Genomic DNA, 25722 nt, shown 5'->3' on the forward strand with positions numbered 1-25722 from the left:
CACTTTTGAAGAGTCTTGTGGTGCAAATACCAGTAATGCTATTCAAATGCTTAGAAATTTAAAAAAAAAAATGCTTAGAAATTTCAGAGAAGTAATCATCAGGCAAAACAGGGGAAAGAAACATCCAGACCAGTGATTTCCTGTTAGATAATGAAAAGCAGCATGCGTGTGTGCCAAGTCGCTTCAGTCATGTCCGACTCTTTGTGACCCTATGGGCTGTAGCCTGCCAGGCTCCTCTGTCCACAGGATTTTCCCAGCAGGCCATGCCTTCCTCCAGGGAGTCTTCCCATCACAGCTATTGAACCCATGTCTCCTCAGTCTCCTGCATGGGCAGGTAGGTTCTTTACCACTAGTGCCACCCGGAAGAGCCCCGTGAAAAGCAGAAGTCATACTGAAAGCCAGAAGTCCCTCCCCCACACACAGAGGAAGATAAGACATCTTCTGTGGCTGGGCTTGCTGGTCTCTGCACCATGAGAAACAGGTATCTAAGTCTGCTTTCAGGTAAGTAGAATTATAACGATGGAGTTAGACAACTAAAGCTGTCTGAGAATTTTCTTTGTTCTTTACTTTTAGAGGCTTTTGCTTTGTTTCTGGTTTTCCCACTATCTTTACAAAGGAAAGCAGGCAAGGAATTTAAGAAGGGTATTAGCTCAATTATGTTAAGTTCTCAAAGGAGAAAATTGGTGAAACTTTTAATTAGTTAATTAACATATTTTTGGTTGTGCTGGTACTTCACTGTTGTACATGGGCTTTCTCTGTTTGCTGTGCATGGGGGTTCCTCTTGGGTGCAGTGCACGGGCTTCTCATTTTTGTGGCAACTCTCTCTTTTCAAAAACTTCTTATTTCATATTGGCATATAGCTGATTAAGGGATAGGCTAGCCACTCCAGTGTTCTTGGGCTTCCATTGTGGCTCAACTGGTAAAGAATCCCAAGCAATGTGGGAGACCTGGGTTTGATTCCTGGGTTGGGAAGACTCCCGGGAGAAGGGAAAGGCTACCAACTCCACTATTCTGGCCTGGAGAATGTCAGGGACTGTATAGTCCATGGGGTCCAAAGAGTTGGACACAACTGAGCAACTTTTACTTTTTCTTTTCATAGCCGATTAACAATGTTATGAAAGTTTCAGGTGGACAGCAAAGGGACTCAGCCATACATCTATATGAACCCACTCTCCTCCAAACTCTGGTGGCTCCTGTTGTTGCAGAGTATGGGCTCTAGGTGTGTGGGGTTCAGTAGCTGTGGCCCATGGGGTAAAGTTGTTCCACAGCACGTGGGACCTTCTGGACCAGGAATCGAACCTGTATCCCCTGCATTGGGAGGCAGATTCTTGCCTATTGAACTACCAGGAAAGTCCCAAGTTGGTGAAATGTATTCCTAGTGAAAGAACAAAGATTTCTAATTTTACCACCTGTATTAGCCCAGGTTCTCAAGAGGAAGAGAACAAATAGGATGAATCTATAGAGGTGAAAAAGGATTTTATTTAAGAAACTGATTCATGAGATTGTGGAGGTTGGAAAGTCCAAAAATCCCAAGGACCAGCAGCAAGCTGGAAACCCAGGATGACCTGATGTTGCATCTCATGTTCAAGGGCCTCCAGAAGTGATTTGTTTTTTTTCTTCAAAGAGATCTTTTTTTTTTTTTCCTCTTAGGCCTTCAACTGATTGGATGAGGTTCACCCAGATTATGGAGGGTAATGTGCTTTATTCAGAGTCTACTGATTTAAATGTTAACTCAGAAACAGACTCAGTGACTTAGAAAATAAGCTTATGATTATAGGAGGATGTGAGGGATGAGAGATAGATTTGTGGTTGGGGATTCACATGTACCCACTGCTGTATTTAAAATAGATAATCAACAAGAACCTACTGCATAGCACAGGGAACTCTGCTCAATATTCTGTAATAGCCTAAGTGGGAAAAGAATTTGTAAAAGAACAGATACATGTATATGTATAACTGAATCACTTTGCTATACACCTGAAAGTAACACAACATTGTTAACCAACTATGGTCCAATATAAGATAAAGATGAAATAAATGATTTTTCCTACCAAACGATGTTAGTTCATGTAACACCTTCACAGCAATGTCTAGAATAGTGTGGGACCAAATATGTGGGTACAGTGGCCCCGCCATATTGCTACATAAAATTAACCATAATATCAACTAAATCTTATTAGTCTTCAGTTATCTAAAACTGTAGTAAAGCTCATTCTATTATGCTATTACTACCATTGCCCTCATTTCATCAAACCAGTCAATACTAAAGGAAATCAACTCTGAATATTCATTGAAAGGACTGACGCTGAAGCTGAAACTCCAATACTTAGGCTACCTGATGCAAAGAGCTGACACTCTGGAAAAAACCCTGATGCTGGGGAAAATTGAGGGCATGAGGAAAAGAGGGCAATAGAAGAGGAAATGGTTAGGTAGCATCTTCGACTCAATGGATGTGAGTTTGAGCAAACTCTGGGAGGTAGTGGAAGACAGAGGAGCCTGATGTGCTGCAGTCTGCTGGGCCACAAATAGTTGGACATGACTTAGCAACTGAAGAACAACAGCTCATTTTTCATTGGGGAAATTGTGCTTCAAAGGACAGGTGGCATTTCCAAAGACACATGGCCACCAAGTGAAAGTTTGTGTGCAGACTTGGGTCTTCAAATCCATTCTCCACCAGGATCCTCTGTCACATAACAGTGTTGAAATGGCAGTACCACCTGGAAGAGGAATTCTTTTTTATCTTTCCCCAAGAAGAAAGATCCTGTAAGGCACACAGCTCTGAAAAGATTTTCTTAGGGTTCATCTGCTCACTTGGATGGGATGACAGACTGGGTACTGACTGTAGAGTAGACTTCAACATTTTACAGCCACGGTGGTTTCACATCACAAAGCCTACTGCTGTCAGAGATTCATTTCAGGGCTGGACTGAGGTTAAGGGGAGGAGCTGTGACCTCAGTGCACTATAGAAAGGTCAGGAGCTCATCTGCAGGGAACCACAGCAGCCACGACTGCTGAACCTAGAGAGGACGCTTATCCAGGGGAGACTGGATCTACCAGCAGATACCTTAGTTCTCATATCTACCTGTCTTCACCCTCTCCTGATTCCAAGGTTCCATGTCCTGCTGACATCATCATGAGGGAGGGCTTGGACTGTCTAACTCCAAACTTGGACTGTCTAACTGCAATATCCACGCTCTTCCTATGTGTCCTGAAACATGTAACTTCAACAGGAGAAACCATCCTGGAGAGAAATCCAGAGAGATTTCAGCCACTGCCAGAGGACAAAGAACCTGACTATGGGCAAAGTCACCCCATGCTGAGGACTTTCTTCCCCCTTCAAATGTGCCCCCTTATTTGGGAGAGGTTGGAGTTTCTAAGATGTGTCCTTGTCATCAGCTCTCTGTGTATACTCTGTCCCTTTACATCTAGCACCTGTGGTTCCGTGAGGGCTGTGCCTGTCAGTAACTGATTCCTTGGGGAGTCCCAGGAGATGCAAGGGAAAGGCAGAGTCCTCGGTTCTGTGCAAAGCACAGGAACATTGGGGAGGTTGCTGGAAAGTGGTGGGCAGCAGGGACACCACCATCTCCCCAGGAGGCAATGACCATATGGAAAGGGGTGAAATTGAAGCTCCATTTCCCTATCTTTGTCATCTCTGTCTTTCTGCCCCAGGACTCTTGGTACTGCTGCTGTTTCCAATGGGACCTACAGCCCAGAACAGTAAAGGTGAGTCTGGGGGAAGGTGGAGAATGCATGCCAGGGTCTGGGTTCTCTCACCAACAAAGGAGAGAAGGAGACTTATTTTTCAAGTGAGGTTCAGAAGTGGTTCTCTGGGAATAAGAGGTGTTTCTTCTACCCAAGTGCCCAGAGTGCTCTGAGATCTTCCCCTTTGGATAGCATCATCTCTCCCCCTTCCTCCCTCCCTTGCCCCCATTCATGCTTCCGTCTTCTGCCCATGGACCCCCAGATGATAGCTTTCTTTCATTCTACGGAACTTCTGATGATGGTCTCCATCCCCATCTCTGCCCCCCGCAGCCTGTGCTCTGTGGTGCCCTCCAAAATCCTCATGTGTCAATGGCAACGCCTGCCGCTGTTATCCAGGATTCATTTCTTCTTCTGGGGAGATCTTCATGGACCCCTTGGAGAAGTGTGATGGTACGGAGACTTGGGGTGGTGGCAGGACATGCAGAGAATGTGTGGTACAGCCCGGTACCCATGGGAGACACGGGTATTCAATGGGTGCCTCAGGCTTTGTCCTCAGAACTGTCAAGCACAGAAAAAATAAAAACAAAAAGATACAAAGGTGGAGAGATGAGACATGAATAATCCTGGCTTCTTAGAGAGGAGCTAGATCTCCAGGAGTCTGAAGTTTGAGCCTGGCTTTGTCCTTTCAGGACTGAGGATGGAGATGCAGAGCTTCTACCCACTCCCCACTTCAGTACTGCCCATTGTGTCCCAGTCTGGGGTGCCAGTCAGAGGGCTAGGAAAATCAGAGCTGACTGCACAGGCTTCAGGGATGGCTTGTTCCAGGTACATCCTAGACTCAGCAGTATTGACCAAGAGTCTAAATCGTTCCAAAAAGACATGGATTACATGTCAGGCCCAGTGCTGCAGAGTCAGGTAGGGGGATGGGGACCTCTCTCCTGTGGAGACACATATCTCTGGGAGGTGACCCTTTGTCCTGTTGTGTTCCAGACATCAATGAGTGTGGGCCACCCTCACCAGTGTACTGTGGAAGTTCAGCAGACTGCCAGAACACAGAAGGGGGCTACCACTGCACATGTAGCCCAGGATATGAGCCTACTTCTGGGGTAACAATACTCCGGAATGAGAGTGAGAACACATGTCAAGGTTAAGAATGATGCTGCATTTTCTGCCTCTCATTCTTGAGGTTTTAGGGTCAAAATGCTGAGTCATTTCTGAAGCATCCAGGAGACAGGACCTTGGTTACAGGTGTAGCACCCAGGTGTGAGTTGGGACCGTCTACAGGTACCTGTCCCACCTGCACAGAGAGACAGATGATACGAGCCAGGGACCCAGGTCCTGGCTTTGCCACCTGAGAGCTGCATGTATGACACTGGCCAGGATACTTACTCAGAAATCACTGTTAGCATGGGAGATGTGATAATAGTATTGTGATTTTCTGTTTTCTTTTTTAAGTACCCCTATCTTGCACAAATAAAAACAAAAGCAGCTTTGCCAAGATCACTACGTGATCTTGGACAAGTTACTTCACCTCTCTCTGTGCCCCAGCTTTCCTAACTATAATCTCTGTGCCCCAATTTACCTAACTATAAAAAGTTGGGGGGGTGGATTATGGTGTTCACCTCATAGAACTGTTGGAAAGGTATATGAGGTCACAAAGCACAAAACACTGGGCTTTTAAATTATGGTCATCATGATCTAACACACCCTCTCCAGGATGGGCATCACTGGGGGCTGTGCCCAGGGCAGCTGTCCTGGTCCATCCCCTCCTTCACCAGGACCAGGAGGAGCATGGCCTCCACACATCACCAGGCTTTGCCCCACTTCCAGGGGGAGCAGGCAGGTAGAGAAATGGGCAGGGGGTCAGAAGTGGGTCAGACAGGACTCCAGAGAGGAGTCCATGAACAGGGGTAGACCTGAATACTGCGGATGGGGAGGGGAGGAGAGTGAAGGTGGGAGGTGAAAAGGATGCTGAACTCAGGGTTCAGAGGACTCTGAAGAGGGTTCTTTGACCCACCCCGCTGTAGGGAGAAGAGCCAGCAACCTTGGGCCCAGTCCCTTCCCTCCTGCCCTGCAGACAGAGGGCAGCAAAGCCTCCCTGGGGGGAGGGAAGAGGGGACCTGCATCTGTGTGGAGTCTCTGCTAACCCATAACAGCCTCAGTGGGTGGCTGTTGTGCTTGAACTCGTGACCTGGTCAGAAGACAGAGCTTTCAGTAAATTAATAAAGGTCCCTCATCTCCAGGCCGACTATGTGTTTGTGGAATGGAGATTGAGTTGACCTTCCTCCCCCAATTGGCCTCATTGGCCAGATACTCTTGGGCAGTGAGCAACCTGCACAACTGCACGTGGTGATCATTGATCCCACTCAGTGGGTCTGCACTAAGCGGGCTGCTCACCCATTGTTGTGAGACCCTCCAGAGACATAGATGTAGAAGACTGAAGTGGGAGGGGACCTCAACAGACCTCAAGGTGGATGACAGGGAGAGAGCCACCTGCTGGTTTGCATCAAAACTTTCTGCCTGAAGACCTAGATCTGAGACAGGTTCAGCTGAATTGTCTTGCACTCCCCACCTCAGCATTCCAGCCCTCGCTGCACCCAAGTACATGTCCATCCATGTCCAGGCCGTGAGGTCTGCTATGAGAAGACGACCTGGGCTGGGTCCCTGGGCTCCTTGTTCAACTTTTCCAGGCATCAGACGTCTCTCCTCTGTGCGAACTAGTCTCCCAACCCTCTCTGAACCCCAAGACTCAGAAACTCTGCAGAGGGTCTCTTCTGGATGTTCAGAACAGCTCACTGTCACATGGAATCTTATCTTCTTAAAACAAAAGAGGAAGTGACATATAAGATACTCAGTGTGATCACAGCACCATGTGTTCCAGAACACTATCTGTCCTCATTGCCATTGTTAGTGCTGTCTGGGAGAAGACCTGCCCCCACTGGGGCCTCTGAGACCCTGGGTCACGGTGGACTCTGGGGTCCCATCCAGAAATGTGAGAGGAGGAAGACTCAAGGAATGTTCCACTGTCCCCAGCCATCACTGACCCTCCCAGCAAACTGCCTGGAGAAGATGCCTCCTGGCACCCTGACGCAACATCTCAACTACTCAGCTTCCATTTAATTCCCCACCCAAGGCTCCACCTGACCCTCTCCCATAATTTCAGCTCATGAACCTAAGGTAGCTCTGATGACTAGGGTCTGGGAGGATGTTGTGTCAGAGGTGTGGCAGGGTGACATCAATCCCCAATCCACTGAAAGAATCAGGTAAATGAAGAGGTTTCCATCTGGTCTCAATAGGTTGTCACCAGGGACCATTTCCTCTGGTCGACATTCTACTAAGGAGGTCAACCCAGACTGCACAATGACCCAGACCATGTGAGGACAGAAGGTGGGGGCTGAGCCCCACCCAGCAGTGTGACATGTCCACATCTCTAGTGGGAGGCCAAGCGTCAAGATGACGGAAACACCTGCCACCCTTCACCCATGAGCACCTGCTCACTGCTCGAGCCACCCAGCCTTTGCCCATCATGAACCTTGCTCAGCTGCAGATTCTCATCACTTCCTGCCACTCTGGGGGATGCCTTCATGGGAATCAGATAAAGGCACCCTCACAGCCCTAAAGCTGACTAGCCAGACATCAAACCCACTGTCCAGCACAGCTTGGTGCCCACTGCTCAGGTGGCCTTGGCCTTTTTATCATCATCTGCATTTTCTGTGGAACTGCCTACAAGCCTCATCCTTGAGCTGCATGACTCAGGGGTGGGTCTTTGTACATGTACACAGAGCTGGGGTCTCAGAGTTAGCATGGATGGAAGAGCACTGTCCTGCCGGGGTTAGCAGGATTCAAAGAGAACTCAGCTGGCAGCATTCGCCCTGGGGAAGTCAGGACAAAATGCATCACTGGGAGCCAAGATGGGCCCTGCTCAGGAAACACAACTGTACTCAGTTCCCAAGAAGACCCACCCAGGTCTTTGTCCAAATCTTTAGCCTGGGACACAGGCAGCTGTGATGCCGCCATCCCAGCTGGGAGCTTCCCAGGGAGGCTCACGGAGTCAGAGATGGCAGACTGGGTAACTTGGGCCACTTCTGGCCACTTCTAGACAACAGAAATTCCAGGTCACCGTGCTCATCCATAGGATACCTCCATATGAATGAGGAGAGGCCCCCACTCACCAAGGAAGAGAGGGCAGGCCCTTCTGGATGCTTCTATGCCAAGAAACGTGGACGACACCCAGGCCGGAAGGTTGTCCACAGCCACAGGCATCCGTAAGTTTCTCCTTCCTCTTGCACACGTGGATGAATGTCAGCACAGACCTAGAGTCTGTAAAGGCCGCAGCATCTGCATAAATACCAACGGCAGCTACACCTGCCAGTGCCCACCCGGCTTGGAGTTCAACCCAGAGGACCCGAGAGATTGCACAGGTAGAAACCCCAGGAAGAAAGGGTGAGGCGGGTCTGGAGCTGGGGAAGGAGCTGAGGTGGCTCAGGGACCCCAAGCAGGAGGGAGACAAGACTCAGGTTCCTGTGACACAAGGGTCTGCCGGGGCCCCGCCCAAGGATCGCCTCCTCGAATGGTCCTACCATAGACCAAGGAGACAGCAGAGCCTTCTGGGCCTGGGGTTTCTTTGTGGAGTTCCCCACCCCCATGAACATCCCAGACCTTCTCCCTTCCTCATCTGACACATAGGATCAGAGGGAGGTGTCATCTCTGGCTTTCAGAGGGGGAACCTCAGTCCAGGGCTAAAGAGAATGTGAGTAAGAGCTTTGATGGAGGAGACGAGCGACCATGACTCAGTTTCTACCTTTGCCTCATTTTTCTTCTTAAAAATATGGACAATGTCCCAGCTGGAGTCATCCTAAGGGACCTGGGCTGGACAGGACTGGTCCTCTGAGTTCTGTTCTATTGAAGGCAGGGATGCAGCTGCGGATGGCAGTGGTGCCTCCCCCTCACCCACCACATCACACATGCGTCGTGATCAGTGCTACAGCCTCCCTGGTTAGAAGCCCATCACAGGTGTCCCCACGGAGCCTCCTGCACCAGACGTGAAGGGACTCAGCTTGGTCTGAGATCACACCTGCACCCATGAAGTTGTGCCCTGTCCACCCTGTGGGGAAAATCTGAGCTTATGGAACTTTTACATTAGAAAATGCCATCACACATTTGTATCCCAGCAGGCTAGGTAACTTACAGAGAGAGGGTGTCCCCAGAAAGCAGCACTAAGAAATCTGAGAAGGGGTATGAAGAATGGGTGCAGTGAGTGAAGAGGGGTAGCTCTGATCTGGTTTTTTCCTCAGAGAATGAATGCACCTCTGGGAGAAACCCATGCCACAGCTCCGCCCACTGCCTCAACTTCGTGGGCAGCTTTGAGTGCCACTGCCGCCCCGGCTGGAAGCCTATCCCTGGGCCCCTCCAATGGCCCAAACAACACAGTCTGTAAAGGTCTGGAGCTCCGATGCTACGCTCTTGGAGACCCACAGTCAAAACATCTAATCACATACTCATTCGTACCCACACAAACCAAACAGAAAGATCACTGGGGGTCCCCTGCAGTGTAAGGTGTTAAGCATTTTGAGGTTAAATGTGAAAAAATCTTGGAGGGCTCGGGGGGTCCTAGAGAAGGAACTGGGGTACCAAGAAGAAGGCTCCCAGGGATCCCAGGCAACAGCTAATTACCAGCTGTAAAGAGGATATTTCAGTATTTTCACAAGCTGTACTTGTCTCATCTGCTGTCTGTCAGAACTCTACACACTTCCTATATACATTCACAGTATCCACTACTCAAGGATGTGCTGTCCTTGATTCCAGGAGGTGGCATCACCTCCTGGGAAGAAGGAAGCACTAATTGGAAAGTAAGGGGGCACAGCGAGGAGAGGAACCTCATCAGACTGGGGCAGAGCCTGACTCCCTTCTTCGTGTCCCCAGATGTGGACGAGTGCAGCTCCGGGAAGCATCGGTGTCACAGCTCCACCGTCTGCGTCAACACTGTGGGTTCATACACGTGTCACTGCCGGCAAGGCTGGGTGCCCAAACCTGGATTCCAGGATAAGCAAATGACCACCATCTGCGAAGGTACTTATCCTGCCCTGATCTAAGACCCTCCCACAGCAAACACAGACGCTGCCACACCTAATGAACTGCTCCCCTGTCCCCTGCAGAGATCTTCCCCACCTGGACTGCTCCCCCTGGAATCAAGAGCCAGGTGAGTGGCTCCAAAGGGACAGGCAGCAGGAAATCTCTCCACAAAGCCCGTTCATTTCCCCCAAGCTCCCACACTCACATGAGGCTCTCTGACCACCTTCTTTTCTCCCCCAGGCACTCTCTCACTTCTTTAAAAGAATCCAGGATCTGGGCAGAAACTTCAGTTCGGCCTCTGTCCTGAACACTGTTCGGGTAAGGGCAGGACCCAAGGGAGGCAGGTGGAAGCATCCCATAGAAGCCTTGGGAAACTTTGGTCTGGAAGGGGACACCCCAACAACAAAGGTGCTCTCTCCGAGGCTCTGCCCCTCCCACAGGGTGGGTGGGAAGAGTGGACATGTGTAGTGACTATTGAACACCACGGCACACCTACTAATGCCCTTTCCTTTCCCTATTTCTGGATATTGGGTTTACATCATCCTTTACACTAATGAAAAAGCTTGGCCTCTGAGTGGCTGGATTGTAGGGGCAAAAATCACCCAGGGAATCCCATCCCGTGCCACCTGTATCACCCAGTCTCTTTAGTCTGTTCTCTGTGACTGGGTCATACATTCATACGGCCTCTCGGATGCATGGGCTTTGTGTCCCCATCCCCCCAGGACCTCGTACAGGAGATGGGTCATCTGCTGGAGACTCCCGGGGACCTGGAAACCCAGCCCTTATCAGAGCAGCGCTTTGCGGTCACTAACCTGCTCTTTGGCCTAGAAAATGTCCTGAGAGGGCTGAGCAAGGCATTGCCTGAAGGGTCATGGAACTTCAGTTCATCTGCAGGCATAGGTAAGCCAGTACCTGAGTCTGACCACAAGGTCCTGCTTTGCTTGTTCCCTGCCTCCTTGCTCTTCCAATGTCACTAGAGCAAAGTGACCATGCTTATATCTCCCAGTTAATCTCATACACAAATTAAAATAAAAGGTTAAGGGCAAAATAGTTGAGACGGATTAATAGGGACAAACTTGTAGTTGTAAAATAAATAAAGGGATGTAAGGTACAGAATCTGCAGAAGGAAATGGCAACCCACCCCAGTATTCTTGCATGGAAAATTCCATGGACAGAGTAGCCTGGAGGGCTACAGTTCAGGGGGTCGCAAAAGTCAGACATGAGGTAGTGACTAAACCACCACCAACAATGTTCAGCATAGGGAATGTAGTCAATAATATATGGAAATGAATGGTAACTAGAGTTAGTGTGGTTTTGTAATGTCATTTTGTAACATCATTTTGTAATGTATGATAATATCAAATCATTGTATTGTACACCTGAAACTATTATAATATTCTAGTTCAATTTTACTTCAGTGAACAACAGAGAGAAAAAAAGGTTAAAAAGAGATGAAAAACTAAACTTTCATTGTAAAATGAAGTATCAGCAAAAGAAATAATTATACTGAAGAATTTACAATAAAATATAAATGGCTTCACCTGGCTCCTCAGTCCATGGGATGTCCCAGGCAAGAATACTTGAGTGGGTTGCCACTTCCTGCTCCAGGAGATCTTCCCCACCCAGGGATTGAACCTGTGTCCTCTGCATTGGCAGGCGGGTTCTTTACCCATGGAGCCCCCTGGAAAGAATATTACTTTAGTTTTTGGGTTTTTTTTTTTTAAGTTGGAGGCTAATTACTCTACAATATTGTACTAGTTTTGCCATACATTGATATGAATATGCCATGGGTGTACATGTGTTCCCCATCCTGAAACCCCCTCCTACCTCCCTCCCCATCCCATCTCTCTGGGTCATCCCAGTGCACCAGCCCTGAGCACCCTGTCTCATGCATCGAACCTGGACTGGCGATCTGTTTCATATATGATGATATACAGGTTTCAATGCTATTCTCTTACATCATCCCACCCTTGCCTTCTCCCACAGAGACCAAAAGACTGTTCTATACATCTGTGTCTCTTTTGCTGTCTTGCATATAGGGTTGTCATTATCATCTTTCTAAATTCCATATATATGTGTTAGTATGCTGCATTGGTATTATTCTTTCTGGCTTACTTCATTCTGTGTAATAGGCTCCAGTGACATCCACCTCATTAGAACTGATTCAAATGTATTCTTTTTAATGGCTGAGTAACATGCCATTGTGTAACACAGCTTTCTTATCCATTCGTCTGCTGATGGGCATCTACGTTGCTTCCATGTCCTGACTATTATAAACAGTGCTGCAATGAACATTGGAGTACACATGCATCTTTCAATTCTGGTTTCCTCAGTGTGTATGCCCAGCAGTCGGATTGCTGGGACTATGGCAGTTCTATTTCCAGTTTTTCAAGGAATCTCCACACTGTTGTCCAAAGTGGTTTTACTAGTTTGCATTCCCACCAACAGTGTAAGAGGGTTCCCGTTTCTCCACACCTGCTCCAGAATTTATTTTTGTAGATTTTTGGAAAGCAGCCATTCTGACCAGCGAAACATGCTACCTCATTGAGGTTTTGATTTGCATTTCTCTGATAATGAGTGATGTTGAGTATCTTTTCATGTGTTTCTTAGCTATCTGTGTGTCTTCTTTGGTGAACTGTCTGTTTAGCTCTTTGGCCCATTTTTTGATTGGGTCATTTGCTTTTCTGGAATTGAGCTGCAGGATTGCTTGTATATTTTTGAAATTAATTCTTTGTCAGTTGCTTCATTTGCTATTATTTTCTCCCATTCTGAAGATTGTCTTTTCACCTTGCTTATAGTTTCCATTGTTGTGCAAAAACTTTTAAGTTTCATTAGTTCCCATTTGTTTATTTTTGCTTTTATTTCCATTACTCTGGGAGGTGGGTCATAGAGGATCTTGCTGTGACTTATATTGGAGAGTGTTTTGCCTATGTTCTCCTCTAGAAGTTTTATAGTTTCTGGTCTTACATTTAGATCTTTAATCCATTTTGAGTTTATTTTTCTGTATGATGTTAGAAAGTGTTCTAGTTTCATTCTTTTACAAGTGGTTGACCAGTTTTCCCAGCACCACTTGTTAAAGAGATTGTCTTTTTTCCATTGTATATCCTTGCCTCCTTTGTCAAAGATAAGGTGTCCTAGGTTCATGGATTTATCTCTGGGCTTTCTATTCTGTTCCATTGATCTATATTTCTGTCTTTGTGCCAGTACCATACTGTCTTGATGACTGTGGCTTTGTAGTAGGGCCTGAAGTCAGGCCGGTTGATTTCTCCAGTTCCATTCTTCTTTCTGAAGATTGCTTTGGCTATTTGAGGTTTTTTGTATTTCCATACAAATTGTGAAATTATTTGTTCTAGTTCTGTGAAGAATACCATCGGTAGCTTGATAGGGATTGCATTCTATAGATTGCTTTGGGTAGTATACTCACTTTCACTATATTGATTCTTCTGATTCCTGAGCACGGTCTATTTCTCCATCTATTTGTGTCCTCTTTGAATTCTTTCATCAGTGTTTTATAGTTTTCTATATATAGGTCTTTTGTTTCTTTAGGTAGTTGTACTCCTAAGTATTTTATTCTTTTCACTGCAATGGTGAATGGTATTGTTTCTTTAATTTCTCTTTTTGTTTTTTCATTGTTAGTGTATAGGAAAGCAAGGGATTTCTGTGTGTTAATTTTATATCCTGCAACTTTACTATATTCATTGATTAGCTCTAGTAATTTTCTGGTAGAGCCTTTAAGGTTTTCTATGTAGAGGATCATGTCATCTGCAAACAGTGAGTTTTACTTCTTCTTTCCCAATCTTGATTCCTTTTATTTCTTTTTCTGCTCTGATTGCTCTGGCCAAAATTTCCAAAACTATGTTGAAGCGTATTGGTGAGAGGGGCACCCTTGCCTTGTTCCTGACTTTGGGGGAAATCCTTTCATTTTTTTCACCATTGAGGGTAATGTTTGCTATGGGTTTGTCATATATAGCTTTTATTATGTTGAGGTTATGTTCCTTCTATTCCTGCTTTCTGGAGAGTTTTTATCATAACTGAATGTTAAATTTTGTCAAAGGCTTTCTCTGCATCTATTGAGATAATCATATGGTTTTTATCTTTCAACTTGTTAATGTGGTGTATCACATTGATTGATTTGTTGATATTGACGAATCCTTGAATCCCTGGGATAAAGCAGACTTATTTATGATGTATGATCTTTTTCATATGTTGTTGGATTCTGTTTGCTAGAATTTTTTTAAGGATTTTTGCATCAATGTTCATCAGTGATATTGGCCTGTAGTTTTCTTTTCTTTCTTTCTTTCTTTTTTTTTTTTTTTTTTTTTTTTTGTGGCATCTTTGCCTGGCTTTGGTATTAGGGTGATGGTGGCCTCATAAAATGAGTTTGGAAGTTGACCTTCCTTTGCAATTTTCTGGAAGAGTTTGAGTAGGATAGGTGTTAGCTCTTCTCTAAATTTTTGTTAGAATTCAGCTGTGAAGCTGTTTGGTCCTGGATTTTTGTCTACTGGAAGATTTCTGATTGCATTTTCAGTTTCCATGCTTGTGATGGGTCTGTTAACATCTTCTATTTCTAACTGGTTCAGTTTTGGAAAGTTATACTTTTCTAAGAATTTGTCCATTTCTTTCAGATTGTTCATTTTATTGGCATTGTTGCTGATAATAGTGTCTTATGATCCTCTGTATTTCTGTGCTGTCTGCTGTGATTTCTCCATTTTCATTCCTAATTTTATTGATTTGATTCTTATTCCTTTGTTTCTTGATGAGTCTGACTAATGGCTTGTCAATTTTATTTATTTTTTCAAAGAACCAGCTTTTAGTTTTGTTGATTTCTGTATGGTTTCTTTTGTTTCTTTTGCATTTATTTCTGCCCTAATTTTTAAGGTTTCTTTCCTTCTACTAACCCTGTGGTTCTTCATTTCTTCCTTTTCTAGTTGTTTTAGGTGTAGAGTTAGGATATTTATTTGAGTTTTTTCTTGTTTCTTGACATAAGCCTGTATTGCTATGAACCTTCCCCTTAGCACTGCTTTTACAGTGCCCCATAGGTTTGGGGTTGTTGTGTTTTCATTTTCATTGGTTTCTATGCAGTGTTTATTTTAAGGTACCATACAAGGAGTCCAGGACAGCTAATCCTCAAAGCACCTAAATGACACAGCACCCTTGAAGTCACACAGTGAAATTACAAAGGGGAGACAGAGGGGGGCCTGGAGTTCTGCTTTTATTGCCATGGAGGGTGGACGGTGGGGGCCTAGGATTTGGGCATGATCACTCCTTTTTGGTGAATTGAAAACATAAGAGCCAGAATTTAGAGGATGGGAAGAGATAAGAACAAGCAGCATAAGTGGTCAGTTATTGAAATCATTGAAGATTGCTAAAATAAAGGAGCCTCGGGAGCGGGAGGTGGCCTCTTTATCTAGTCCCCTCCTCCCCTGACCAGCAATGTGTTAACTGTATTTGAAGTGGGTGCCTTTTTGAAATGAATGCTTGGACAACTAAAGCTTAAGTCAGGCACTGAAAGTGAAAGTGGTTCAGTCATGTCAGACTCTTTGCTTCCCCTGGACTATTCAGTCCATGGAATTCTCTAGGCAAGAATACTGGAGTGGGTAGCCTTTCCCTTCTCCAGGGGATCTTCCCAACCCAGGGATCGAACCCAGGTCTCCCACATTGAAGGCCGATTCTTTACCAGCTGAGTCACAAGGGAAGCCCAAGTCAGGCACTAACATTATATATATATATATAAACTGTCAGGGATTATACTATAGTTAAATAATTTCCTCATAGTTTCTAATAATCCTCTAAATGCAGGTGGTGTACATGTTACAAAACTCAAGTTCTGTGTTCACTGCTCAAAAACTAATACTCCAGAGGCAGCTGCGTATAGAAAGGAAATGGTGCTTTAATCAGAAGACTGGCAATCTTGGGAGAAAGTGTTTCCTGGCATCCCCACAACCTGCTTCCAAGATTCTGTTCATCCATGACAGTTTGGTGTTATTTTTTTATATATATATTAACTTTTGTTTTCATTTTTTTTTGATGGTTATACTCTTTTATTTTCTCAGATATACATTTTCCCATAAATTCAGATTCTCAAATCAGTTATTATATCAATATTTAAAGGTGTTTTATATTTTATCCATTTTCTTTTTTTTTTTTTTTTGGTTTGTTTGTTTTTTGTTTTTTTTTTTTCATTTATTTTTATTAGTTGGAGGCTAATTGCTTTACAATATTGTAGTGGTTTTTGCCATACGTTGACATGAATCAGCCATGAATTTACATGTGTTCCCCGTTCTGAACCCCCCTCCCACCTCCCTCCCCGGATTATTTAAATTAACTTTTTATTTTATATTGGACTATAGCCACTTAACAGACTTCCCTGATGGCTCAGATGGTAAAGAATATGCCTGTAATGTAGGAGACCTTGGTTCAATCCCGGGATCAGGAAGATATCCTGGAGAAGGAAATGGCAATGCACTCTAGTATTCTTGTGTACAGAATTCCATGGAAAGAGGAGGATGGCAGGCTACAGTCCATAGAGTCGCAAAGAATCGGACATGACTGAGTGACTAACACACACAGACATAGCCAGTTAACAATCGTGTAAAAGTTTCAGTGAACAACAAAGAAATATATATACATATATATACAGCCATATATACAGCCATATATATACATGTCCATTCTCCCTGACTCCCCTCCCATCCAGGCTGCCACATAACATTGGGAAGAGACCACTGTGCTATACAGTGGGTCCTTGGTTACCCATTTAAAATATAGCAGCGTACACATGTCCTTCCCAAATTCCCTGACTATCCTTTCCCCTCATCCTTCCCCTCTGGCAATCATAAATTCATTCTCTAAGGCTATGAGCCTGTATCTGATTTGTAAATAACATCATTTGTATCATTTCTTTTTAGATTCCACATATAAGAGATGTCATATTTCTCTTTCTCTTTTAGACTTACTTCACTCAGTATGACAATCTTCAGATCCATCCTTGGTGCTGCAAATGGCATTGTATCATTCTTTTTTAAATTCAGCCATTGTGGTTCTTTATGGGGGTCTGTTGCTCAGTTGGTAAAGAATCTAGCTGCAATGCAGGAGACCCAGGTTCAATCCCTGGGTCAGGAAGATCCCCTGGAGAAGGAAATGGCAACGCACTCCAGTATTCTTGCCTGGAAAATCCTATGGACAGAGGCGCCTAGCACACTACAGTCCATGGGGTCACAAGAGTCGGACACAGCTTAGCAACTTAAACCAATGGTAATTTTTAAAGGGCAAAAAGGAAAAGAATCTCAGTGAATCATCAAGGCAGGAAGTTAAGCTCTGCATCATTTTCCATTTCCTGCAGGCTGGCTGACTCCTTGTGATCTTTCATCAGATGATATTAAATATCTCATCCGTGTGGTCTGCTTGGAGAATTGCTTAGGGCATTCCTGGGGGTAGAGAGATAATCATACTTTAACTTAATTCTTCATTCCTATTTCTTTTAATCTGAGGAAAGAATCAGAACAGGTTAGGCAAGGTATTATGTGTATTCACTAAAGCACAAGTCAGGAGTTAGTTCAATGTTACATAATGAATCTCATTTTGTAATTTCTTAAGGATTACTTTATGTAATCTCATAAGGTAAGTTTTAAAGGGAACAGAAACTGGCAGTCAGGAAAAGGCTAAAGAGCTGCTAACTAATTTCTATCAGTAAACATCATTCCAGTTCTATGGGATAAGAGGTGAAGGTTCATCCTCTGCAATTGTTTCATGCTGACATAGGGACATGTTTGACCAGAATATGTCAGCGGGGGTCTGTAGCATCACTTTGCAGATAATTCTAGTTGCTCACTTACATACATGGGCAGAGAAAGCTACAATTATTTTGAGGCCCACAAAAATGTAGACTATGAAGAGCAATACTGTTAATCTTATTCTGTTGAGGTCAGTTCTTGGAATTTTACTAGCCATCAATGGGACAGCTTATGTCATAGCTACAGTCTGGTCATCATGCAGTTAGCATTTTCCCTCTGTTGGCAGTTATAGTATTAGCAAAACAGCTCAGGAAGGTGCGTCAGACACAGACAGATTCTGTGACTCTATTGTTCTAATCACTAACTGCTTCAGCCTGATCATCTGTATCTCAGGGAGGCTTGGGAAACTTCAGCTTTCCTACAAGAGGCAGGGAACATGGAAGAATCACTGTTCTTGAGGGGCAGGGTTTGGGGTTCTTCTTGCTTTCATACCTATAGTACCATTATCATGCATGTGTGTGCGTGGAAAGTCATTTTAGTCCTGTCCAACCGTGCAACCCCATGGACTGTAGCCCTCCAGACTCCTCTGTCAATGGGACTCTCCAGGCAAAAATATTGGAGTGGGTTCCCATGGCTTCCTCCAGGGGATCTTCCTGACCCAAGGATCGAACTCACATCTCCTGCACCTCCTACATTGCAGGCCAATTTTTTACCACTGAGCCGCCAGGGAAGCTCCATTATAATGTATAGCAAATATTATGTGTCATGTTATACTTCAGTTCAGTTGCTCAGTTGTGTCTGACTCTTTGCAACCCCGTGGACTGCAGCACACCAGGCTTCCCCATCCATCACCAACTTCCGGAGCTTACTCAAACTCATGTCCATTGAGTTGGTGATGTCATCCAATCATCTTATCCCTTGTCATCTCCTTCTCTTCCTGTCTTCAATCTTTCCCAGCATCAGGTTCTTTTCCAATGAATAAGTTCTTCGCATCAGGTGACCAAAGTATTGGAGTTTCAGCTTCAGCATCAGTCCTTCCAATGAATATCCAGGACTGATTTCCTTTAGGATTGACTGGGTTGATCTTCTTGTTGTCCAAGGTACTCAAGAATCCTCTCCAAGAGCATCGATTCTTCAGTGCTCAGCTTTCTTTATAGTTCAAATCTCGCATTTATACATGACTACTGGAAAAACCATAGTTTTGACTAGAGGGACTTTTGTAGGCAAAGTAATGGCTCTGCTTTATAATATGCTGTCTAGGTTTGTCATAGCTTTTCTTCCAAGGACCAAGCATCTTTTAATTTCTTGTCTGTTATGTTATGTAATGTTATGTTATATATGTTGTGTATGTTATGTTATGTTATGTTATGTCATATAAAATTATACCATTATGATATAAAATTATATCATAATTATACCATTATTTGGTACACATGATAAGATTTCTCATAATGTATATCTGATATACAATATATATAATATGGTATACAGTGCATATAATAAAACATAATATAGCTTTCTTATGTAAGCCTTACCAACAGTTACAGAAACATTAAACATGATGAACCACCTGTCTTTATAGCCACTTTTCATAGTCTTCTATTTTCACTCTTACTAAATAAGTTTGTAAAACTGAGATTGTACCATCTTTAGCTGTTGCTATGCCATCATTTGAAATTAACTGAATGAAATTATTGAGGTAGCTATCGCAATAACTGTTGTTCAGCCACTTGGTCATGTCCAACTCTTTGCGACCCCATGGACTGCAGTGCGCCAGGCTAACTTGTCCTCCACTATCTCTGGGAGTCTGCCCAAACTCATGTCCAATAACAGTCACAATATAATGTCTGAAAAAATGCACAGCCTGAAAGTTGAGTATTATGCTTTATTCAGTGGGGTTTCTGAAAACCCAAAGCCTCTGAGATAGAGGATGGGCCAGGATCTATAGAAGTTTCACAACAAAAACCAGATAGTTGGACCATCAAAGAATTACTATTAATCAAAGAAAAGCAAATGTCTCAATTTGGTTAATTTAACACTTTTTCTACAGATGGCAAGGTGCAAGAGTTGGGATATATTGAAATCACTCCTTTTACATGCACCTTAGCTCTCCAGGGCCAGTATCCTTCTCTTTCCCATCCTGAGTCCCCTCAGGTGGACTTTTGTGTGTGGCTGCCAGGTGAGGGCTTGGCTGTGAATGGCTTATTAGCTCCCTCCTGAGTTCCCTCAGTCTCACAGTCAGGGGTGTTGGTAGTGGTTGATGGATTGATTACCCTAGCATCCTTTGTTTGCTGATATGGTGGACAACATTTTTCATCCAAAATAATTAAACATATATACTATATAAAAATATATAGTATATATGTGTGTCCTTGAAAAAGACCTGGATGCTTGGACAGATTGAAAGCAAATGGATAAAGAGGCAACAGATTATGAGATGGTTAGATAGAAATCACTGACTCAATGGTCATGAATTTGATCAAACTCCACGGGTTAGTGAAGCACTGGGAAGCCTGACATGAAACAGTCCATGGGGTTGCAAAGAGTTGGACATGACTTAGCAACTGAACAACATGGTGTTATAGCCATCAAAACAATCACAATTACTAATCTAACTCCCACAATTCATAGAAGTGTCACTGGAGGTGCAGGCGCCAAGCTACAGGAATATCACCTTGACTCAGAATCGGACAGAGATGATGCTGACCTGGGGTACAGTGCATGATTCTGGTGACTCAGGTAATGGCTGAGACAGTGGGTAAGTCTTCACTGTGTGTCAAGATGCCCAAGGATATGACAAATGGAATATTGAAGTTTAAAGGGAAGTGTGGGCTATCATGGATCAAAAGGAAACAGTTCATCTGTAGAAGAAGAGGTCCTTTCGGGTGCTGCAACATGTCAGCCTTAGCCTTGTCCTGCAGGTCTTGCTGTGGTGGGCCTCCTGTCCACTCCTGGGATGCACAGATTCCTGGCTGAAGCCCCTCTGGTCCTGGATGCTGAGGAACAGACAACTCTACATGAGACACACAGGGGTTTGCTGCAGGAAACCTCCCACATCCTGCTGTCAGATGTCATATCTGCCTTTATCACCAAGGACTTCAGATCCCCAGTCACCTTTGTCTTCCAACATGTGAGTCCAGGTGGGATGGAGTGGTGGGTGTGGAACAGGCCTGAGTCCTGGGCCCAGCCTTGGGCTTTAGCAGGCTCCACCATGGGTGCATAAACTGTTTAGGAAAGCCTTTCAGTGGAATATTACTCAGCCATTAAAAGGAATTCATTTGAATCAGTTCTAATGAGATGGATGAAACTGCAGCCCATTATACAGAGTGAAGTAAGCCAGAAAGATAAAGACCAATACAGTATACTAATGCATATATAGGGAATTTTAAAAGATGATAATGATAACCCTATATGCAAAACAGAAAAAGAGACACAGATGTACAGAACAGACTTTGGGAGGCGGGAGGGGGGATCGGGATGGGGAACACATATAAATCCATGGCTGATTCATGTGAATGCATGGCAAAAACCACTACAATATTGTAGAGTAATTAGCCTCCAACTAATAAAAATAAATGAGAAAAAAAAAAAAAAAAGGAAAGCCCGTCACAAGCCAGCTTTGGCTCAGCATTTCTGAGCAACACAACCCCGAACTGACACCTTCTTCCTCTTCCTGTTAACACAGTCAGTGACCCCTGGGCCAAGAGAGAAGGTGCACTGTGTTTATTGGCAGCGTGGCCAGAATGGAAGTGGTTACTGGGACACCAGAGGCTGCTGGGTGACCAGAACCAGAGACAACAGCACCACCTGCCAGTGCACCCACCTCAGCATCTTTGCCGTCCTCATGGCCCACTACAGTGTCCAGGTGAGAACCTCAGAAAAGCAGCATTCAAGGGCTACTGCTGTGTAACAAATTCCCACACACACAGCAGCTTTAGAAACATAAGTTTATTATCATCTCACTGTTTCTTCAAGCTAGCAAATAGTCGTGGTTCACATGAGCTTTCTGCTCAGTTTTCTACAAGTCTTACAAACCTTTCCTCAGAAAATTGGAGCTGTCCCCTAACTCCCTAATTTCTGGCAGATTTCAGTTCCTGGTGTTAGTAGGACTGAAAGAGTGTTTTCTTTATCTCTGGCAGCAGAGAACCAGGCTCAGTTCCGTGGTTACCTGCATGCCGTCTCATCTGTTGCTGTTGTTCAGTTGCTAAGTCATGTTCCCACACCTTGGGATCCATATACTATAGCACAACAGGCTCCCCTGTCCTTCACTATCTCCCAGATTTTGCTCAGATTCATATCCACTGAGGCAGTGATTCCACCCAACCATCTCATCCTCTGCTCTCCTGTTCTCCTTTTGCCTTCATTCTTTCCCAGCAACACGGTCTTCCCCAATGAGTGGACTCTGCACATCAGGGGCCAAAGTATTGGAGCTTCAGCATCAGTCCATCCAATGAATATTCAGGGTTGATTTCCTTTAGGACTGACTGGTTTCATCTCTGCTGTCCAAGGGACTCTCAGAGGTCTTCTATAGCACCACAATTCAAAAGCATCAATTCCTCAGTGCTCAGCCTTCTTTCTGGTCCTAATTCTCCTCTGGGACCTCTCACAGTGCTCCAGTGAATCTGTCTGGAGATCAGCAGGAGAAATTCCCTCATGACAGAACTCTCTCAAACTCTGAATCATTTTCTCCAAGAAGAGCCTACCTCTTCTGAGGGCTTTTCTGGTTACAACAGATCCAACCAGGGTAAACTGTCTAAGTCAGTTGATGGAGGACTTGAATTTCACCTGCAACACTGTCTTCACAGCACCACCTGGGTTGGCTTTGGACTGAACATCAGGCAGAAGATGGGGATGAGGGTGTGGTTGCCAAATTAAAGTTCTGTGTACCCCAGGGGCCTTCACAACAGGGTGCTCAAGGACTGCAGAAAATATGAATTTTATGCTACCACCATTGCCAAAATACAGTAGATTTCCTCCATGAAGGATTCAGTTCTAATCTATAATCATTAGTTCCTTTCCAAGAAAGGATATTTCAGGGATGGGTGAGTGGCATCCAAGGCTGGTGATTAATACCTGGACAGAGAGCCTCAGGTACAGACTCTGTCACACACCACCACATGATGGGGATGGAGGGTGGTGCTCAGCATGAAGTTTCATGCCTCTGTGTACCTATTGTGGTAACTGGGAGGCTAGTCATGCTCAGAAGCCTACAGGAAAATAAACCCTTGTGAGTTCCAGAGTTTGTTCTTGACTAAAGGGTCTCCTGTCCCTCTGTCCTTCCAGGGACTGAATTAACCATTCAGATCCCATAAAATTCTAACATTCAGAACCTGGAGAAAACTATCCACAAATATACCAAGTCTATCTGGGTCTTCTCTTCCTGATTTTTCTATGTCTAAAAACAAAAATGGTGGAAGGGTCATTACTCAGAGCAGGAAAGCGTGACTGCGGTCTCCTCTCTGCTGGATCCCAGAATGAGGATCCCGCACTGACTGTGATCACCTACGTGGGGCTGAGCCTCTCTCTGCTGTGCCTCCTCCTGGTGGCCCTCACCTTCCTGTTGTGCAAAGCCATCCAGAACACCAGCACCTCGCTCCACCTGCAGCTCTCGCTCTGCCTCTTCCTGGCCCACCTGCTCTTCCTGACAGCCACCGACAGGACTGAGAACAAGGTTCGTATATGTTTCCAAAATACTCCTGCCCCAGGGGATTCTGAGTTCATGGAGCCACACTGCTTTGGACACTTTAATAAAATGACTTGGATTCCAGGTAAGGTTAAGTTGGTAAGTAACCAGTTTCACATTGACTGCCACAACTAGAAGACAAACACTCTGTTGACAACCCCTTCATATACATCAAAATTCTCTCTAGTGGCAAGTTATAGAAGTGCTGGGGCCGTGCTCCACCCAGGCAGTCCCTCCTGGTGACACCTTCCTCCTCCCCCAGGTGCTGTGCGCCCTCATCGCAGGTGCCTTACACTATCTCTACCTGGCCTCCTTCACCTGGATGCTGCTGGTGGGCCTGCACCTCTTCCTCTCTGCACGCAACCTGATGGTGGTCAACTACTCCAATGTCAACAGGTTCATGAAGAAGGCCATGTTCCCTGTGGGCTACGGAGTCCCGGCTGTGATTGTGGCCATTTCTGCAGCATCCAGGCCTCATCTTTATGGGACACCCACCAGGTAAATTAAATTCCTGTTGGTCCTTTAATGGACCGGAACCTGGTGTTCCGGAGAGTAAGAGAGAGAAAGAGGCTGATATCCCCTGATTTATGTGGAAAGCCAAAAGAGTCCTGTTCTTAGGGCTCGCGCTGCTGCACGTAGGCACCAGGCTCCCTCTCGAGTGGGTGAAGGCACAGTGCGCCTTCTAGAGAGGGTCTTAGAAGCCTGGGCAAGAAAGTGAGCTCAGCGGGCCTCTGCCTTCCAAGCAATTAGCCAGAAAGAGAGAGAGAGAAGGAATAGAAAGAAAGACACGGGGACCAAAGCTCTGATGGAGCAAAGGTGTTTTAATCAACATGAAGTGGGCATATATATATACTGCAGTTATTCTCAGCAAAGACAAAGATTGAAATTCCAGACTTACAAAACATAAGATGATCCCTATCAAAGAGAGAGTTGCAAACAATCACCTTTCACCATATGGCTCATAAAAAGGAAGAGGGTACTTATCACTGTAATGAGAAATGCCTGGATTCCTCAGCCCCGGGAAAGGCGTGCCTCTCCTCTTCATTCCTGAATATTCAGGAATCAATAAGGGCCAGAGGGTTCCTGACAGATCCAAAACAGCACACAGGAAGCCTTTTGTTAAATGCTTCCTGGCAAATTTCATCTGTTCTTATCTCTCCAGCACAATCATGTGTTGTAGAACAAATGTAGTATTTGATTATGACAGATCATAATATACAGAAACTAAGTAATAATCCCTAGGTCATCTTTGGTGGAGGATAATAATTAAGGAGAATGCCTTCAACCTCTGTTCATGAAATAAAAAGAGGAAATCAAAGGAAGTGCTTAGGGTATCATTTAGAAAAATATAACCTGTTTTTCTGTCCTAATTCTATTGGATGTTTCATTCTTTCATTTGTAATAGTAGAACTGATATAAATAATTAAAATAATAGACTGTATCATAGTTTAGCATTTACAAGGTGCTTCCTTTGTGCCATGCATTTTTCTAACCATTTTTAAATGTATGATAATTCAATTAATCCTCATACCAATACTATGAGGTAGACTCTGTAATTCACCCCACTTTGCAGATAAGAAGCCTGAGGTACATTTAAATGCAGAAATGTGCACAATTTAGTTTAGTTTAGTAGGTAGCCGAGCTTAATTCAAATTCAGAGTCAAGCTTCTTAGTTTACACTTTTATTTTCAGCTTTTAATACTAGACAATGTTTTTGCGTTTTTACTGACATATACTACATATACTGTAGGGCTTCCCTTGTGGCTCAGCTGGCAAAAAATCTGCCTGAGATGTGGGAGACCTGGGTTCGATCCCTGGGTTGGGAAGAAACCCTGGAGAAGGGAAAGGCTACCACTCCAGTATTCTGGCCAGGAGAATTCCATGGACTGAATAGTCCAGGGGGTCACAAAGAGTCAGACATGACTGAGCAACTTTCACTCACTCACTGCAAAATTCACTCTTTGAAAGTGTACAAATCAGTGGTTTTTAGAATAGTCACAGAGTAGTGCAGCTATCATCACAGTTTAACATTACAACATTTTCAACTCCCCAAAGAAACCTCATACACAATAAAATTCACTTCTCATTCCTTCTACCGACTACTCTGCCCCAACCCCTGACAAATGTTTATCTACTTTCTGTCTCTATTGGATGTTTCACGTAAATGCAATTATGTATGTGGTCTTTTGTGGATGTTTTTACTTAGCCTGAAGATTTCAAGGTTCATTCATACCATAGTGTGTATCACGACCTCAATTTTTGTTGTTGTTTTTGCTGCTATCATTTTGCAAATAATATTCCATCATATGGATGTGCCACATTTTGTTTATCCATCCCTCAGCTGATAGACATTTAGACTATTTACCTTTGTGTAAAGCTATTATGAATGAGATCACTACAAACATATAGGCACAAGTTTCATTTTTCCTGGTTATATATCTACGCTACAAGTAGAATCCTGGGGTCAAATGGAAGATCTGGTTAGCCTTCTGACAAACCATCACTTGTTTTCCAAAGCTTCTGGACCATTTT

The 25722-nt window shown here is 44.5% G+C and overlaps 1 protein-coding gene across 1 annotated transcript in view; it reads left to right on the forward strand.

Moving 5' to 3' along the window:
- The first annotated feature begins 367 nt into the window (after window positions 1–367).
- The window catches only part of ADGRE2 (adhesion G protein-coupled receptor E2), a 53693-nt gene continuing 28338 nt past the window's right edge, over window positions 368–25722 (forward strand). Inside the window, 16 exon segments of the mRNA XM_065917564.1 lie at window positions 368–501; window positions 3670–3723; window positions 4033–4152; window positions 4693–4848; window positions 7992–8123; window positions 8997–9100; window positions 9102–9141; window positions 9625–9771; window positions 9858–9901; window positions 10015–10092; window positions 10497–10674; window positions 20139–20246; window positions 20429–20637; window positions 21193–21372; window positions 22981–23178; window positions 23453–23688. Coding sequence (XP_065773636.1) covers window positions 471–501; window positions 3670–3723; window positions 4033–4152; window positions 4693–4848; window positions 7992–8123; window positions 8997–9100; window positions 9102–9141; window positions 9625–9771; window positions 9858–9901; window positions 10015–10092; window positions 10497–10674; window positions 20139–20246; window positions 20429–20637; window positions 21193–21372; window positions 22981–23178; window positions 23453–23688 — 2015 coding nt within the window. The 5' untranslated portion in view covers window positions 368–470.

Source organism: Muntiacus reevesi, chromosome 1, assembly GCF_963930625.1.
Source record: "Muntiacus reevesi chromosome 1, mMunRee1.1, whole genome shotgun sequence".
NCBI lineage: Eukaryota > Metazoa > Chordata > Mammalia > Artiodactyla > Cervidae > Muntiacus > Muntiacus reevesi.